Here is a 20,447-nt window from a genome sequence, read left to right as displayed (position 1 = left end):
TTACTGTGTGTCTCGGCGTGTTTCTCCTTGGGTTTATCCTGTATGGGACTCGCTGTGCTTCCTGGACTTGGGTGGCTATTTCCTTTCGCATGTGAGGGAAGTTTTCGACTATAATCTCTTCAAATATTTTCTCTGGTCCTTTCTCTCTCTCTTCTCCTTCTGGGACCCCTATAATGCGAATGTTGTTGCGTTTAATGTCCCAGAGGTCTCTTAGGCTGTCTTCATTTCTTTTCATTCTTTTTTCTTTATTCTATTCTGCAGCAGTGAATTCCACCATTCTGTCTTCCGGGTCACTTATCCGTTCTTCTGCCTCAGTTATTCTGCTATTGATTCCTTCTAGTGTAGTTTTCATTTCAGTTATTGTATTGGTCATCTGTTTGTTTGTTCTTTAATTCTTCTAGGTCTTTGTTAAACACTTCTTGCATCTTCTCAATCTTTGCCTCCATTGTCTTTCCGAGGTCCTGGATCATCTTCACTATCATTATTCTGAATTCTTTTTCTGGAAGGTTGCCTATCTCCACTTCATTTAGTTGTTTTTCTGGGGTTTTATCTTGTTCCTTCATCTGGGACATAGCCCTCTGCCTTTTCATCTTGTCTATCTTTCTGTGAATGTGGTTTTTTTTCCACAGGGTGCAGGATTGTAGTTCTTCTGGCTTCAGCTGTCTGCCCTCTGGTGGATGAGGCTATCTCTGTGGTTTTCTAAAGTTAGAAAGTATTGCTTTATATAATTGATTTTTATGTGTCAATCGGCTGATCATCTGTTGTAGTGCAAAATAGAAAAGTTTAATTAAGTATAATTATAACATGTCTTCTTAGTAATATGTAGTCTTGAAAAAATATATATAATTTGAAATAAATATGTATTTATATGTATTTTTTCCTTTTTTAATGATAGCCAAAGCTATGATATTGGGAAGATGGATAAGAATTGTGTTCAGCCAACAATGCTGGTAAGGATCATGTTAAATATTGCAGAAGTAGGTTGAAGAAATACAGTTTATGTTATTGTAATAAAATTATGATAGTCTCTCCCTCCATTTGTGAGTAGATTATTCACTGGGCACATCATTTAATATCTCAGTGCATTACTTTCTGTAAAGTTGATATACTTATGGAATCTCCCCTCCAGGTAGATTCTTGTACCCATGAATTAATTAATACATGTAAAGTGCTTAGGACAATGTTTGGCTATATAAGTTTTAGCTTTTATTTGCATGTTCAAAAATGCTAGGTTTCTTTAACCACCCAGATAGAACGTGCTTGGTATGGAAGTTAATTTTAATATTTAATCAAGTAAAATGTGATTATGTAAATAAATCTGATATAAAACTAATTTAATACATGCCATAGCAGAATGGAATTTTTTTGAGTATCCGTCTCTGCTTCTTACCATTATTACAGTATATCACTCAAAATGTAACGGAATACACACACACACACACACACACACACACACACACACACACACACACACACACATATATACATATATATGTATATACACACACACATATATATCTCAGTATATATAGCAATGTGGTAGATGGGGGAAAAAAAAAGAAGTATAAAACGTGGCCTCTGCCCTTAAATAGCTTATGTTTAAAGGATGAAACTGATACAGGTGAATACAATGGAATATTATTCAGCCATGAAAAGGAAGGAGATTCTGACACATGCTACAACATAGATGAACCTTGAGGACATTATGCTATGTGAAATAAGCCATTCGCAAAAAGACATACTGTATGATTCCAGCTCAGTGAGATATGTTGGGTAGTCAAGTTCAAAGAGACGGAAAATAGAATGGTGGTTGCAGAGGTTTGGAGGGAGGAGAACATGGGGAGCTATTGTTTAATGGGTAGAGTTTCAATTTTGTGAGATTAAAAGAGTTCTGGAGATGTATGGTGGTGCTGGTTGCACAACAATGTGAATATACTTAATGCTACTGAACCATACACTTAAAAATGGTTACAATGGTCAATTTTATGTTATGTGTATTTTATCACAATTAAAAATAATGAAAATATATTATGATAGTGTCATATAATAGAATATCATATAACAACGAGAATAGAATACAATAATTGTAACAATATGGACGTTCTCACATATAATGTTGAACAAACAGAGCAAAATACAAAGTAGTACATACTGTATGATTCCATAAATGTGAATGCCAAAAGCAGGTAGAACTAATACATGGTGTTGGAAGTCAGATAATTGGTTACCCTTGTTTGGAATAGTGTCTGAAAAGAGACATGAGATGAGACTAAACTTCTGTTTCCTGATTTCTGTGTTGTTAACATATGTGTGCTCACTTTGTGAAAATTCAGAGTTGTACCATTGAGATTTTGGAACTTTTTTGTATGTATTTTATACTTCAGTTAAAATTTCAAAAAAAAAGATTTAAAAAAATGAGTACAAGTGAAACAATTTGGGAAAAATAAGTGATAAACTGTGTGGTACTAACCTGAAGTATACGCAAGGGCATGCAGAAAAGGGGAATATTAATGTTGACTAGAATAGTTGAAGAAACCTTTTGGTAGGAGATAGGCCTCGGAAAGCAGATGGGGTTCATACAGTTAAAAGGGAGGGAGAAGGGAATACGAGGCAAGGGATTTAGATGAGAAGACGTCTGGAGGAGGAAATGAGGATGGAAGATAGGATTTAAGCATGATTGAAATCTAATATTCATACTGCAAGGTATGGAGAAGTAAGATTATGAAATAGTTTTTCTTTCATGCTAGCAGTATTTTATTGTGGTATAACTTAAATATATATATATATATATATATATATATATATATATATATATATATATATACACACACATACACTAAATTGCATAAATCTTAAAAGTATACAGCCTGATGATTTTCAGTTTATCTATATAGTTTTGTAACTACCACACAGATCAAGATACAGAAATTTCCATCACCCTCAAAAGTTACCTTGGCCCCTTTCCAGTTAATAGCCATTCATACCCCAATGATAAAACCACTATTCTGACTTTTATTGCTGTAGAATATTTTTGGCTTATCTTGAACTGTGTATCAATGAAATCATACAGTATGTACTGTTTTATGTCTGGCTTCTTTTGCTTAACATAATAGTTTTGAGATTCATCCATTTTGTTCTCTCTTTCTGATTATTTGACCCTTTTACTATTACGAAATAGCTAAAGTCTTTCTCAGAGATGCCATATTTACTCCATCAAAGTCCTCTGGCGAAGTTTATAAGTTGAGAGTTGCTCCACCATAATAATAATGATATTAAGTACATTATATCCATCTTAGTTTTTGAATTAAAAACTCAAAGGTATCACACCCTAAATGCCATTTCTCTAAGATTCGCAGAGCCCTAATGTGCTTAACATTTTTTTTTTAAGTTAGAAGACCACCTTTGCCTGATCCTACTGTCCTCATTATACTTAGAGGCAGAATCTTCATTGAAATAGGCCTCCTGCTTTCAAAATGTGAATCTGTAGTTAAATAAGTCTGTGCTAAGTAGAGTTATTCCCCTTATCAATGTAGATCTGGCTGGAGAAACTGACTTAATTATTTCTTATTTCTTAATAAAGAAATACTTATTTCTTAATAAAGAAATACTTTATTAATTTTAAAACTTGGTTGAGTTGGGAGGACTCTTGTCTATAGGAAAGTATATCTGCTCCTAGTGAAATGGTGGTATTTGTGCCCTTGGTCCAATTGGTTAATCTCAACTAGGCTATAAAGTCTTTGAGAGAGGGATTATGTCTTTCTATTTGTTTCTTTTGATGGAGGCCTAATATAATGCTACCTAAACAGTAGGTGGTAAGATGATTACATTAAATATTGCTGTGCTTTAATTTCCTTATTTTTAAAGTGAGGATGATTAAGTACTTTACCACTAAAACACTGTTAAGAAAATAATTGTATTAACACAATTATATTAAATTTAAATAAGCTATTACTGTAAAATTCTCAGATGGTATTTGGTGTGGGTAGCATAATGATGAGACATACCCCAAGACTATGTGGTTGCCTAAGGAAATGCTATTTCATAATTATGACTGAGGTTTGAGAAATGCCTGTCACTGTGTAAGTGCTACTCAGCTGTTTTATTGCAGTTTAACCCTCAACTGTGTGTGTTTTTTTTCTATTTTTAATTATAGGCTAAAGTTCTACGGTTACTAGCCACTGCTTATGTGGATTGGGACGACAAAGAATATTATAAGGCTCTCATCGCTATAAACCTAGCAAACAAGGTATAAGAGGTTTTTACTTTTGAAAATTAGCTTAATGAAATTTTGAAAGCATTGATTCACATTTTGAAATCCACTGTAGACATTTGCTCCAGTATTCCTGTTTTTTTTTTTAAACAACAGATTGTTGCAATCTCTTCTGCAGCACAGAAAGGAAGAATAAAATATACCTCTTTGACAATAGATATTTTTGAAAAAAATTTTCTTTTGCACAAAACAGAAAAGGTTCTCTGATGTGAGTAAATTTTAGGGTAAAGAAGGAAATGATAAAATAGGGAGATAATGGGATTTAGTTTAAAAAAACCAACATCAGTCATTCACTTTCAGCTGATGCTCATACGAACATACACATATTCATACATACAATACCTCTATACTCCTGGATAAGGAACATTGATAGGCTGATGACTGTTTAAAGAGATTCAATTAGGATCAATGTGTTTTACTCTGTAAGGCGATTAAATATACTGATACATTTTTAGAAAATTTTATTTATTTTGGCTGCATTGGGTCTTCGTTGCTGGGCGCGGGCTTTCTCTAGTTGCGGTGAGCAGGGGCTATTCTTCGTTGCGGTGCGCGGGCTTCTCATTGCGGTGGCTTCTCTTGTTGTAGAGCACGGGCTCTAGGCACGCAGGCTTCAGTAGTTGTAGCACGTGGGCTCAGTCGTTGTAGCTCGCGGGCTCTAGAGTGCAGGCTCAGTAGTTGTGGCACACGGGCTTATTGCTCCATGGCATGTGGGATCTTCCCAGACCAGGAATGGAACCCTTGTCCCCTGCTTTGGCAGGCGGATTCTTAACCACTGCACCACCAGGGAAGTCCCTGATACATTTTCAAAAGAGTTTTTTCAACAAGATGGGAAGCATGAAAGTGAATAGTTGAATTTATCAGAATATTAAATTGCCCAAAGAAACCATTTACTTGAATTATATTTTCCTGAAATTTATGTCACATGGATGGGGTTATTTAATGCTGAAAAACTTCTTTTATGTTAAATTTTTAAATTTAAAAATATTCATATACATGAACATTTTCAAAAGCTGCATCCTTTTTTTTTTTGCATTTGCTAAGATGCAAGTCTCAATAAAAAACAGGATCCAAGACAATGGAGGAGGCTGCATACTAGCTACATGACCTCTTGTCAGCATGTCTCTTTGTTCACTGGGTACAGAAGTTGCAGTTTTTATAACAATAATTGTCCATCTGCATTACTCCTGACATATCACATTTAATAGCCTAATTATTGACCCTGGACATTGATGAACTGGGTGCATTAGGATTTCAGTGGCAATATACACTTAAAAGAGTTTTATTTGTAAACAATTTCAAACCTAGAGAAAGATTGAAAGAGTAAGAATAGTTCAAAGAATACCCGTCTATTTACTTTACCCAGAATCACCTGTTATTAACATTTTGTGCATTCTCTCTTTCTCTGTATTATTGAGGAAATATAATTCACACATTCATCTTATTGAGGGTAATATATATTGATATCTGTAATAATAATATATGTTATATACACTCAGTAATGAACTGTATAGCATGTTTTTCTCTCAAATACAGGATTACTCAATCTAGGATTAGGTATTGCATTTATGTGACATGTCTCTTTAGTCCCCTGTAATCTGGAACATTTCTGTAGCCTTTCTTTTGACTTCTGTGTCATTGATATTTTGGAAGAATACATTAGCTCCCTACCTTGTTTTAAATGAAAATTCTTCATTTGAGATTTATCTGATGTTTCCTTCTGATTAAACTCATATTATGCATTTGTGACTGGAATACTGCATGAGTGATATTGTGTCCCTTCTCAGGGCATCACATTTGGAGGCCCCTGATGTCCATCTGCTCCTCACTGGTGATAATATTGATCACCTGTTCAAAAGTGTTGTATATCTTCACTGTATATTAACCATTTATCCCTTGCAACCAACAGACACTTTAAAATTATGCATATACCCTGCTTTTTATTAAAAATTTCCTTAAGAATTAGTGTTCTTGCCTGAATCAATCTTATGATGGTTGCCAAATAATCATTTTCTAACTGTAGCACTCCCTTCATATTTACCAGTTGGCACTCAACATTCTACTGTAAGCAAGAGCTCTCCCTTCTCCCATTTATTTAATATTTATTTATTTACTTCTTGATTTATTCATTTGTTATCAGGATTTATCAGGGTTTTTGTATTCCTATTTTTCCACTGACATAATTCATTACTCTTAATTATCTTTTAACAGTTTTATTTAGGTATAATTAACATAAAATAAACTGCCCATATTTAAAGTAAAAAATTTGATGAGTTTTGACATGTGTATATATCTATGAAACCATCACCACAATCAGGATACTGAATATATACGTCATTCCTCAACGTTTCTTCACACCCTTTTGTCACCCTTTCCCACTCTTCCCTAGGTAAACAACTGATCTGCTTTCATAGATTAGTTTGCATTTTCTAGAGTTTTATACCAATGGAATCATAGAGAATGTACTCTAGTTTTGAATGGCTTCTTTCATTCAGCATTCGGCACAGTATTCTGAGATGTTGTGTGTGTGCGTAGTTTATTCCCAGGGTTCAGTAATATCTTATTGTATGGATATATACCATATTTGCTCTTAAATCTACTTTATCTTTTATTGATATAGTTACTTTAGCTTTCTTTTGACTAGCGTTAGCATGGTGTATCTTGTTCTGTTTTCCTATTTATGTCTTTATGTTTAAAGTGCATCTCTTATAAGCTGCATACAGTTGGGTTTTGCTTTTTTATCCACTCTGACAATCTGTGTCTTTTGACTGCGGTGTTTAGAATATTTACATTTGATGTGATTATTGATGTGGTTAAGTTTGAGTCTTTCACCTTGTTATTGTTTATTTGTCCTGCATATTCTTTATTCCCCCTTTCTTCTTTTTTTTCTGCCTTCTTTTGTAAGTTTGTATTTAAGTAAATTTTTCTTCAGAACAATTTATGAGTCCAATGTAGATTTTATTCTAACCTCCTGAAGAATCCATATTGAAATATTATGAAAATACAGACTTCCCTGGTGGCACAGTGGTTAAGAATACGCCTGCCAACGCAGGGGACAAGGGTTTGAGCCCTGGTCTGGGAAGATCCCACATGCCGCAGAGCAAATAAGCCCTGTGACACAACTACTGAGCCTGCGAGCCACAACTACTGAAGCCCACATGCCTAGAGCCCGTGCTCCACAACAAGAGAAGCCACTGCAATAAGACTGCGCACCGCAACAAAGAGTAGCCCCTGCTCTCCGCAACTAGAGAAAAGCCCGCATGCAGCAACAAAGACCCAATGCAGCCAAAGATAAATAAATAAGTAATTTATTTATTTAAAAAAAGAGGAATATTATGAAAATATTTGTAGGATCATCTGGAGGAACAAACAGTGAGACTACTCAGGGGAATACTGAAAAAGGAGAGTGATCATAGAGGCTTTGTCACATTACATATTTGAATAATTTTTTAGATTCAGTTTTATTTCTTCTGTTGGCTAATTAGTTGTAACTCTTTGTTTTGCTATTCTACTGGTTTCTTTAGGGCTTATACTATATACCTTATCTTGGTCTACCTTCATATGTCATAATAGTGTACTTTTATATCTCCAGCCTGGCCTTTATGCTACTGTTGTCATATGTTTTACTTTTACATATGTTATAAAATCCACAATACTATGTTATTATTTTTGTGTAAATTGTCAATTTTATTTTAAAAGAGATACAAATAAGAAAAAAAACTTATGCATTTACACATGTAGTTACCATTTCAATTAATCATTATTCCTTTGTATACATCCAAATTTCCATTTGTTGTTTTTCTTCTGCCTGAAGAACATTGTTTTGGGGTTCTCCAAAGAGACTTATTATAAAGAATTGGCTTATGCATTTATGGAGGCTGGTGAGTCTCAAGATCTGCAGGATGAGTTGGCAAGACAGAGACTCAGGAAGGCTGATGGTATGGTTCCAGTCTGAGTCCAAAGGCCTGAGAACCAGGAGAGCCAATGATGTAGTTTCAGTCCAAAGGCTGGCAGGCCTGAAACACAAGAAGGGCCAATGTTTCAGTTCCAGTCCGAATGCAGGAAAAAGCTGATGTCCAGCTCAAAAGCAGTCAGTCAGGAAGAGTTCTCTTGTTACTCAGGGGAGGGTCAGCTTTTTTGTTCTGTTCAGGCCTTCAACTCATTGGATAAGGTCCACCCACATGCTGGGCAATCTGCTTTACCCAGTCTGTCTGTCTATCTGTCTATCTATTTATTTATTTATACATTTATTTACTTATTTGTTTATTTTTGGCTGCATTGGGTCTTCGTTGCTGCATGCAGGCTTTCTCTAGTTGTGGCGAGTGGGGGCTACTTTTCGTTGTGGTGCGCGGGCTTCTCATTGTGGTGGCTTCTCTTGTTGTGGCTCATGGACTCTAGAGCACAGGCTCAGTAGCTGTGGGGCACAGGCTTATTTGCTCTGCGGCATGTGGGATCTTCCCGGACCAGGGCTCGAACCCGTTTCCCCTGCATTGGCAGGTGGATTCTTAACCACTGCGCCACCAGGGAAGCCCCAGTTTATTGATTTAAATGTTAATCTCATCCAGAAACACTCTCACAGAAAGACCAGAATAATGTTTGACAAAATATCTGGGTACCCTGTGGCCCAGTCAAGTTGACATATAAAATTAACCGTCATTGACACCTTTTAACATTTCTTGTAGTGCTGGTCTATCAGTGATGACTTATTTCAGCATTTGTGTCTTTGAAAATGTCTTTATTGCACATTATTTAAAAAAATATATTTATTTATTTATTTGGCTGCACTGGGTCTTAGTTGTGGCATGCGGAATCTTCGATCTTTGTTGCAGCATGTGGGTTGTTTAGTTGCGGCATGCAAACTCTTAGTTGCGGCATGCATGTGGGATCTAGTTCCCCAACCAGGGATTGAACCAGGGCCCCCTGCATTGGGAGTACAGAGGCTCAGCCACTGGACCGCCAGGGAAGTCCCTATTTCACATTATGTCTTAAAAAACTTTTTATTTTTAATACTTATAGAGTAACAGGAAGTTGCAAAAATGGTACAGAGAAAAAAATTAAAAGCAATAGATTCAGAAGAAAATTTTAACACCCCCCCTCCCCTCCCCAAATAGTACAAAGAAGCCCCATGTACCCTTTACCAAGTTTCCTCTAATGGTTACCTGTGCATTACTATAATAGCAAATTGTCATTGGTACATTGTATGTGTATAGTTTTATGCCATTTTATCCCATGTGTAGATGCATGTAACTACCACTGCAATAATATACAGAACTATCCCATCACCCCAAAGATTCTCCTCATACTACCCCTTTATATGCACACCCATACCTGCTCTACCCCCCACCATCCCTAAGCCCTTGCAAACACTATTCTTCATCTCTATAATTTTGTCATTCCAAGAATATTATATAAATGGAATCATACAGTTTATGACTTTTAGGAGATTAGCTTTTTTCACTTAGCATAATGCCCTTGAAATCCATTCAAGTTTTTGTGTGTATTAATACTTGGTTTCTTTTATCACTGAGTGGTGCATGGTATGGATGGTATCACAGTGTGTTTAACCATTCACCTACTAAAGGAAATATTGGTTGTTTTCAGATTTTGGCTATCATGAGTAAAGCTGCTATGGTATTTGTGTATAGGTTTTTGTGTGGGATGTAAGTTTTCATTTTCCTGGATAAATGACTAGGTGTACAATTGTTGGGCTATTTAGTTTTTAAGAAATTGTCAAACTGTTTACCAGAGTGGCTGTACCATGTTGCATTCCTACCAACAATGTATGAGAGTTTTAGTTTCTTTTCCTTCTTGCTGGCATTTGTCATTGTCCCTGTTTTTATATTTTAGCTGTTCTAATAGGTATGTAGTGATTTTAATTTATACTTTCCTACTGGCTAATGATGTTGAACACCTTTGAAGGTGCTCCTCTTTGGTGAAATGTGTCTTCGTAACGCTTGTCCATTTCATACTTGGATTGTTCAAATTTTACTGTTGAGTTTGATAAGATAAGATGTTCTAGATAAGAGTTGTTTGTCACATATGTGGATTGTGAATATTTTCTCCCTGTCTGTAAGCTGTCTTTTCATCTTCTTAACAGGGTTTGATTTATGGCCCAGGATATAGTATATCTTGGTAAATGTCCTGTGGACACTTGGGAAAAAAAAAGTGTATTCAGCTCTTTTGGGGTGGAGTGTTGTATAAATGTCAATTACAGTTGACCCTTGAACAACATGGGTCGACACCCTGCACGGTTGAAAAACCACATATAACTTTCTAGTGGGCCAGTCGTATCCGTAGTTCCATATCCATGGATCATGTAGTACTGTAGTATTTATTGAAAAAAATCCACATATAAGTGGACCTACACAATTCAAACCCTTGTTGTTCAAGGGTCAGCTGTAGATCCTGTTGATTGATGATGTTGAGATCTTCTATATCTTTGCTGAGTTTTTGTCTAGTTCTATGAATTTTTGAAGGTAGGGATGTTTAAATTTCCAACTATAATTGTGGATGTGTCTACTTCCCCTTTTATTTCTGTAAATTATTACTTCAGATATTTTACAGCTCTTTTGTTTGGTGCATACCTATTTAGAGTTACTATTTCTTCATGGTAGATTGACCCTTTTATCATTCTATAATGTCCCGTTCTGTCCCTGGTAATTATTTTTTTGATGTACAGTCTACTTTATCTGATATGAATATAGCTATTCCTACTTTCTTATTGTTAAATTTTTCATAGCATATAATTTGCCATCTTAACTGTTTTTAATTATACAGTATAGTGGCCTTGAGTACATTCATATTGTGCAACCATCACCAACATTCTTCTCCAGAACTCTTCATCTTGTAAAATGTAAACTCTGTACCCATTATATAATAACTCCCTATTCCTCTCTCTTCCAGTTCCTGGAAACCACCATTCTACTTTCAGTCTCTATGAATTTGGCTACTCTAGATATCTCATATAAGTAAAATAAAACAGTGACTGGTGTATTTCACGTAGCATAATGTCCTCGAGGTTCATCCATGTTATAACATGTGTCAGAATTTCCTTTCTTTTTAAGACTGAATAATATTCCACTGTATGTGTATACCACATTTTGCTTATACATTCATCCATTTATGCACACGTTGGTTGTTTTTACCTTCGGCTATTGTGAATAATGCTGCTGTGAATGTGGGTGTACAAATAGCTGTTTGGTTCCCTGATTTCAATTTTTGGGGGGTATAAACCCAGAAGTGTAACTTCTGGATCATACTGCAATTCTATTTTTAATTTTTTTGAGGAAACACACTACTGTTTTTCCCGTAACAGCTGCACCATTTTAAATTTCAGCCAAAAGTATACAAGGGTTTCAATTTCTCCACATCCTTGCAAACACTTTAATTATTATTTTTTGATAGTAGACATGCTAATGGGTGTAAGGTACACCATTTATTTTTTTGGCTGCGTTCGGTCTTTGTTGCTGTGTGTGGGCTTTCTCTGGTTGTGGCGAGCAGGGGCTACACTTTGTTGCAGTGTGTAGGCTTCTCACTGAAGTGGCTTCTCTTTGTTGCAGAGCACAGGTTCTAGGCATGCGGGCTGCAGTAGTTGTGGCTCGCGGGCTCTAGAGCGCAGGCTCAGTAGTTGTGGCACATGGACTTAGTTGCTCTGTGGCATGTGGGAACTTCCCGGGCCAGGGCTCGAACCCGGGTCCCCTGCATTGGCAGGCGGATTCTTAACCACTGCGCCACTAGGGAGGGTCCCCCATTTGTTTTTGAATGATGTTTTTTCTGGGTATAGAATTTGAAATGGAGAGCGTTTTTTTCTTTGAGAATTTTACAGATATTGTTCACAGTTTTCCTGTTACATTGTTTCTGATAAGAAATATGATGCAATCCTTATTTTTGTTCTTTATGTAACAAGTCCTTTTTTTCTGGCTAATATGTGGATTTTCTGTTCATCACTGGTTTTGAGCAGTTTGTTGATGATGTACTTTGAAGTAATTTTCTTTGTTTCTTATGCTTGGGGCTCTTTGAGCATCTTGAATCTCTGGGATCATGGCTTTCATTATGTTTGGAAAGTTCCAGTATTTTTTCAAATATTTTTTTCTGCTTCACCCTCAGACGCTAATTACTCATATATTAGATTGTTTGAAGTCGTTCCCACAGTTCACTTATGCTGTTTACATTTACAAAGATTTTTAGGGGCAGGCTTCAAGGTGACAGAAGAGTAAGACATGGAGATCACCTTCCTCCCCACAAATACATCAGAAATACATCTACATGTGGAACAACTCCTACAGAACACCTACTGAACACTGGTAGACCTCAGACCTCCCAAAAGGCAAGAAACTCCCCATGTACCTGGGTAGGGTAAAAGAAAAAAGAGAGACAAAAGAATAGGGACGGGACCTGCACCAGTGGGAGGGAGCTGTGAAGGAGGAAAGGTTTCCACACACTTGAAAGACCCTTTGCGGGGGGAGACTGGGGGTGGTGGAGGGGGGAAGCTTTGGAGCCACGGAGGAGAGCACAGCAAGGGGTGCGGAGGGCAAAGCGGAGAGATTCCCGCACAGAGGATCAGTGCCAACCAGCACTCACCAGCCCGAGAGGCTTGTCTGCTCACCCGCCGGGACGGGCAGGGGCTGGGAGCTAAGGCTCAGGCTTCGGTCGGATCCCAGGGAGAGGACTGGGGTTGGCGGCGTGAACACAGCCTGAAGGGGTTAGTGCACCACAGCTAGCCAGGAGGGAGTCCGGGAAACAGTCTGGAGCTGCTGAAGAGGCAAGAGACTTTTTCTTGCCTCTTTGTTTCCTGGTGCGTGAGGAGAGAGGATTAAGAGCGCTTATAAGAGCTCCAGAGACGGGCGTGAGCCACGGCTGTCAGCACAGACCCCACAGACGGGCATGAGATGCTAAGGCTGCTGCTGCTGTAGCCACAAAGAAGCCTGTGTGCAAGCACAGGTCACTCTCCACACCTCCCCTCCCGGGAGCCTGTGCAGCCCGCCACTGCCAGGGTCCCATGATCCAGGGACAACTTCCCCGGGAGAACACAGGGCACACCTCAGGCTGGTGCAACGTCACACTGGCCTCTGCCGCCGCAGGCTCGCCCTGCATTCTGTACCCCTACCTCCACCCGGCCTGAGTGAGCCAGAGCCCCCGAATCAGCTGCTCCTTTAACCCCGTCCTATCTGAATGAAGAACAGATGCCCTCAGGCGACCTACACGCAGAGGCGGGTCCACATCCAAAGCTGAACTCCAGGAGCTGTGCGAACAAAGAAGAGAAAGGGAAATTTCTCCCAGCAGCCTCAGGAGCAGCAGATTAAATCTCCACAATCAACTTGATGTACCTGCATCTGTGGAATACCTGAATAGACAATGAATCATCCCAAATTGAGGAGGTGGACTTTGGGAGCAACGATATATATATATATTTTTCCCTTTTTCTCTTTTTGTGAGTGTGTATGAGTATGCTTCTGTGTCTTATTTTGTCTGTATAACTTTGCTTTTAACATTTCTCCTAGGGTTCTGCTGTCCTTTTTTATTTTTCTTCTTAATATAGTTTTTAACGCTTGTTATCATTGGTGGAATTGTTTTTTGGTATGGTTGCTCTCTTTCCTTCTTTTTTTTATTACTTAAATTTTTTTTAATAATTATTATTTATTTTTTATTTTAATAACTTTATTTTATTTCATTTTATTTTATTTTATCTTTTTCTTTCTTTCTTTCTTTTTTTCTCCCTTTTATTCTGAGCCATGTGGATGACAGGCTCTTGGTTCTCCAGCCAGGCATCAGGGCTGTGCCTCTGAGGTGGGAGAGCCAAGTTCAGGACATTGGTCCACAAGAGACCTCCCAGCTCCACGTAATACCAAACGGCAAAAATCTCCCAGAGATCTCCATCTCAACGCCAAGACCCAGGTCCACTCAACGACCAGCAAGCTACAGTGCTGGACACCCTATGCCAAACAACTAGCAAGACAGGAACACAGCCCCATCCATTAGCAGAGAGGCTGCCTAAAATCATAATAAGGTCACAGACACCCCAAAACACACCACCAGATGTGGACTTGCCCACCAGAAAGACAAGATCCAGCCTCATCCACCAGAACACAGGCACTAGTCCCCTCCACCAGGAAGCCTACACAACCCACAGAACCAACCTTAGCCACTGGGGGCAGACACCAAAAACAACGGGAACTACGAACCTGCAGCCTGTGAAAAGGAGACCCCCAAATACAGTAAGTTAAGCAAAATGAGAAGACAGAGAAACACACAGCAGATGAAGGAGCAAGGTAAAAACCCACCAGACCTAATGAAGAGGAAATAGGCAGGCTCCCTGAAAAAGAATTCAGAATAATGATAGTAAAGATGATCCAAAATCTAGGAAATAGAATGGAGAAAATACAAGAAACATTTAACACGGAGCTAGAAGAACTAAAGAGCAAACAAACAGTTATGAACAACACAATAAATGAAATTAAAAATTCTCTAGAAGGGATCGATAGCAGAATAACTGAGGCAGAAGAACGGATAAGTGACCTGGAAGATAAGATAGTGGAAATAACTACTGCAGACCAGAATAAAGAAGAAGGAATGAAAGGAATTGAGGACAGTCTCAGAGACCTCTGGGACAACATTAAACACACCAACATTCGAATTACAGGGATCCCAGAAGAAGGAGAGAAAAAGAAAGGGACTGAGAAAATATTTGGAGAGATTATGGTTGAAAACTTCCCTAATATGGGAAAGGAAATAGTTAATCAAGTCCAGGAAGCATTCAAATCAATAGAATTAGAAATGAAAAAGGAGAAGTAACAACTGACACTGCAGAAATACAAAGGATCATGAGAGATAACTACAAGCAAGTATATGCCAATAAAATGGACAACCTGGAAGAAATGGACAAATTCGTAGAAATGCACAACCTTCTGAGACTGAACCAGGAAGAAACAGAAAATATAAACAGACCAACACAAGCACTGAAATTGAGACTGTGATTACAAATCTTCTAACATAAAAAGCCCAGGACCAGATGGCTTCACAGGCGAATTCTATCAAACATTTACAGAAGAGCTAACACCTATCCTTCTCAAACTCTTCCAAAATATAGCAGAGAGAGGAACACTCCCAAACTCATTCTTTGAGGCCACCATCACCCTGATACCAAAACCAGACAAAGATGTCACAAAGAAAGAAAACTACAGGCCAATATCACTGATAAACATAGATGCAAAAATCCTCAACAAAATACTAGCAAACAGAATCCAACAGCACACTAAAAGGATCATACCCCATAATCAAGTGGGGTTTATCCCAGGAATGCAAGGATTCTTGAACGCACGCAAATCAATCAATGTGATACACCATATTAACAAATTGAAGGAGAAAAACCGTTACGATCATCTCAATAGATGCAGAGAAAGCTTTTGACAGAATTCAACACCTATTCATGATAAAAATCCTCCAGAATATAGGCAAAGAGGGAACTTACCTCAACATAGTAAAGGCTATGTTATGACAAACCCACAGCCAACATCGTCCTCAATGGTGAAAAACTGAAACCATTTCCATTAAGATCAGGAACAAGACAAGGTTGCCCACTCTCACCACTATTATTCAAGATAGTTCTGGAACTTTTAGCCACAGCAATCAGAATAAAAAGAAATAAAAGGAATCCAAATCAGAAAAGAAGTAAAGCTGTCACTGTTTGCACATGATATGATACTATACATAGAGAATCCTAAAGAGGCTCCCAGTAAACTACTAGAGCTAATCAATGAATTTGGTAAAGTAGCAGGATACAAAATTAATGCACAGAAATCTCTTGCATTCCTATACACTAATGATGAAAAATCTGAAAGTGAAATTAAGAAAACTCTCCCATTTACCATTGCAACAAAAGGAATAAAATACCTAGGAATAAACCTAACTAAGGAGACAAAAGACCTGTATGCAGAAAATTATAAGACACTGATGAAAGAAATTAAAGATGATACCAACAGATGGAGAGATATACCATGTTCTTGGATTGGAAGAATCAACATTGTGAAAATGACTCTACTACCCAAAGCAATCTACAGATTCAATGCAATCCCTATCAAACTACCACTGGCATTTTTCACAGAACTAGAACAAAAAATTTCGCAATCTGTATGGAAACACAAAAGACCCCAAATAGCCAAAGCAATCTTGAGAAGGAAAAACTGAGCTGGAGGAATCAGGCTCCCTGACTTCAGACTATATTACAAAGCTACAGTAATCGAGACAGTATGGTACTGGCACAAAAACAGAAATGTAGATCACTGGAACAGGATAGAAAGCCCAGAAATAAACCCACACACATATGGTCACCTTATCTTTGATAAAGGAGGCAAGAATATACAATGGAGAAAAGACAGCCTCTTCAATAAGTGGTGCTTGGAAAACTGGACAGCTACATGTAACAGAATGAAATTAGAACACTCCCTAACACCATACACAAAAATAAACTCAAAATGGATTAGAGACCTAAATGTAAGACCGGACACTATAAAACTCTTAGAGGAACACATAGGAAGAACACTCTTTGACCTAAATCACAGCAAGATCTTTTTTGATCCACCTCCTTGAGTAATGGAAATAAAAACAAAAATAAACAAATGGGACCTAATGAAACTTAAAAGCTTTTGCACAGCAAAGGAAACCATAAACAAGACCAAAAGACAACCCTCAGAATGGTAGAAAATATTTGCAAATGAAGCAACTGACAAAGGATTAATCTCCAAAACATACAACCAACTCATGCAGGTCAATATCAAACAAACAACCCAATCCAAAAATAGGCAGAAGACCTAAATAGACATTTCTCCAAAGAAGATATACAGATTTCCAACAAACACATGAAAGAATGCTCACCATCATTAATCATTAGAGAAATGCAAATCAAAACTAAAATGAGGAGGGAGATGCCAGAGGGAAGAGATATGGGAACATATGTATATGTATAACTGATTCACTTTGTTATAAAGCAGAAACTAACACACCATTGTAAAGCATTATACTCCAATAAAGATGTTAAAAAAAACAAAAAACAAAAAAAACTACAATGAGATATCATGTCACACCAGTCAGAATGGCCATCATCAAAAAATCTACAAACAATAAATGCTGGAGATTGTGTGGGGAAAAGAGAACCCTCTTGCACTGTTGGTGGGCATGTAAATTGATACAGCCACTATGGAGAACAGTATGGAGGTTCCTTAAAAAACTAAAAGTAGAACTACCATACGACCTAGCGATCCCACTACTGGGCATATACCCTGAGAAAACCATAATTCAAAAAGAGTCATGTACCACAATGTTCATTGCAGCTCTATTTACAATATCCAGGACATGGAAGCAACCTGTCCATCAACAGATGAATGGATAAAGAAGATGTGGCACATATATACAATGTAATATTACTCAGCCATAAAAAGAAACGAAATTGAGTTATTTGTAGTGAGGTGGATGGACCTAGAGTCTGTCATACAGAGTGAAGTTAGTCAGAAAGAGAAAAAGAAATACCATATGCTAACACATATATATGGAATCTAAGAAAAAAATAAAAAAGAAAAGAAAAAGGTCATGAAGAACCTAAGGGCAAGACGGGAATAAAGACACAGACCTACTAGAGAATGGACTTGAGGATATGGGGAGGGGGAAGGGTAAGCTTGGACAAGGTGAAAGAGTGGCATGGACATATATACACTACCAAACAAAATACATAGCTAGTGGGAAGTAGCCACATAGCACAGGGAGATCAGCTTTGTGCTTTGTGACCACCTAGAGGGGTGGGATAGGGAGGGTGGGAGGGAGGGAGGGAGACGCAAGAGGGAAGAGATATGGGAACATATGTATATGTATAACTGATTCACTTTGTTATAAAGCAGAATCTAACACACCATTGTAAAGCAATTATACTCCAATAAAGATGTTAAAAAAGAAAAACAGATGCAGACCTACTAGAGAATGGACTTGAGGACACGGGGAGTGGGACGGGTAAGCTGGGACGAAGTGAGAGAGTGGCATGGACATATATACACTACCAAATGTAAAACAGATAGCTAGTGGGAAGCAGCCGCATAGCACAGGGAGATCAGCTCTATGCTTTGTGACCACCTAGAGGGGTGGGATAGGGAGGATGGGAGGGAGGGAGATGCAATAGGGAAGAGTTATGAAGATATATGTATATGTTTAACTGATTCACTTTGTTATCAACAGAAACTAACACACCACTGTAAAGCAATTATACTCCAATAAAGATGTTAAAAAATTTTTTTAATTTAAAAAATAAAAAGGTTTTTTTCCTCTGTGTTTCATTTTGGAATGTTTTGTATTGCTATGACTTGAAATTCATTAATTTTTGTTCTGCAATGTCTGATCTTCTGTTAATCCCATCTGCTATAAGCTGAATATTTGTGTCCCCCGACCCCAAATTCATACACTGAAAGTCTAACCACCAAGGTGATGATATTAGGAGTTGGGGTCTTTGGAGGTGATTACATCATGAGGGCAGAGTCCTGATGATTGGGATTAGTGCCCTTATATGGGATGCCTGAGAGAGAACTCCCTCACCCCTTTTGCCATTTAAGATTCCAGTGAGGAAGGAGCCATTTATGAGGAAGTGGGCTCTTACCGGACACTGAATATGCTGGTGCTATGATTTTGGACCTTCCAGCCTCCAGAACTGTGAGAAATAAATGTTTGTTGTTTATAAGCCACCCAGTTCATGCTATTTTTGTTATAGCAGCCCGAATGGACTGACACCATCTCGTATAGTTTTCACCGCAGATTTTGCAATTTTTATTTCTGGAAGTTTGATTTGGATCCTTTTTATGTCTTCCGTGTCTCTGATTAGCTTTTTGAGCATATGAAATATAATTTTACTCTTTTAATGTCCTTCTCTGCTAATTCTTGTATCTGTGTCACTTCTGGATCAGTTTCAGTTGGTTATCTCCCCAGTATGGATCATGTTTTCCTGCCTCTTTCCAGGCCTCATCGTCTTTCATTGGATGCCAAGTGTTGTGAATTTTATATTGTTGGGTGCTAGATATTTATATAATAGTATAAATCTTGTTGAGCTTTATTACGGGAAGCAGGCAAGTTATAGGCGTACCTCAGAGCTATTGTAGGTTAGTTCCAGACCACCACAATAAAGCAAGTATCACAATAACGTGAGTCACACGAATTTTTTGTTTTCCCAGTGCATATGAAAGTACGTTTATAATGTAGTCTATTAAGTGTGTAATAGCATTATGTCTAAAAAACAATATAAGTACCTTAATTAAAAATATTTTATTGCTAAAAAATGCTAACCATTGTCTGAGCCTCCAGCAACTCATCATAATCTTTTTGCTGGTGGAGGGTCTTGCCTCGATTTTGATGGCTACGGACTGATCAGGGAGGTTGTTGCTGAAGGTTGGGGTGGCTGTGGCATTTTCTTAAAATAAGATGAGAAAGAAGTTTGTCCCATCAATTAAATGTTCCTTTCACGAACGATTTGTCTTTGGCATGCAATGCTATTTTGATAGCATTTTACCCACAGTAAAACTTCTTTCAAATTTGGAGTCAATCCTCTCAAACCCTACTGCTACTTTATCAACTAAGTTTAATATTCTAAATCTTTTGTTGTCATTTCAACAGTCTTCCCAGCATCTTCACCAGGAGTAGATTCCATCTCCAGAAACCACTTTCTTTGCTCATCTATAAGAAGCAACTCTTCATTCATTAAAGTTTTATCTTGAGGTTGCAGCAGTTCAGTTCCATCTTTAGGTTCTGCTTCCAATTCTAGTTCTCTTGCTCTTTCTACCACAGCTGCAGTTACTTCCTCCACTGAAGTCTTGAACCCCTCAAAGTCATCCACGAGGGTTGGAGTCAACTCCTTCCAAACTCCTATTAATGTTGATATTTTGACCTTTCCCCATGAATCACAGATGTTTATAATGGCATCTAGAATGGCGAATCCTTTCCAGAAGATTTTCAATTTACTTTGCCTGGATCCATCAGAGGAATCATTATCATGGCAGATACAGTGTTATGAAATATATTTGTTAAATAATAAAACTCAAAAGTTGAAATTGCTCCTTGATCCATAGGCTGCAGAATGGATGTTGTGTTAGCAAGCATGAAAACATTAATTGTATTGTACATCTCCATCAGAGTTCTCGGGTGACCAAGTGCATTG

General features: G+C 37.8%; 1 protein-coding gene across 1 annotated transcript in view; it reads left to right on the top strand.

Moving 5' to 3' along the window:
• Positions 1-20,447, top strand: part of TEX11 (testis expressed 11) — a 375,812-nt gene that overhangs the window by 151,294 nt on the left and 204,071 nt on the right. Inside the window, exons 10-11 of the mRNA XM_068533357.1 lie at positions 896-950; positions 4,154-4,246. Of these exons, the coding sequence (XP_068389458.1) occupies positions 896-950; positions 4,154-4,246 (148 nt within the window). The remainder of the gene's footprint in view (positions 1-895; positions 951-4,153; positions 4,247-20,447) is intronic.

Source organism: Eschrichtius robustus, chromosome X, assembly GCF_028021215.1.
Source record: "Eschrichtius robustus isolate mEscRob2 chromosome X, mEscRob2.pri, whole genome shotgun sequence".
NCBI lineage: Eukaryota > Metazoa > Chordata > Mammalia > Artiodactyla > Eschrichtiidae > Eschrichtius > Eschrichtius robustus.
The sequence above is the reverse complement of the archived record's forward strand: the minus strand, read 5'-3'. Positions and strand labels throughout refer to the sequence as shown.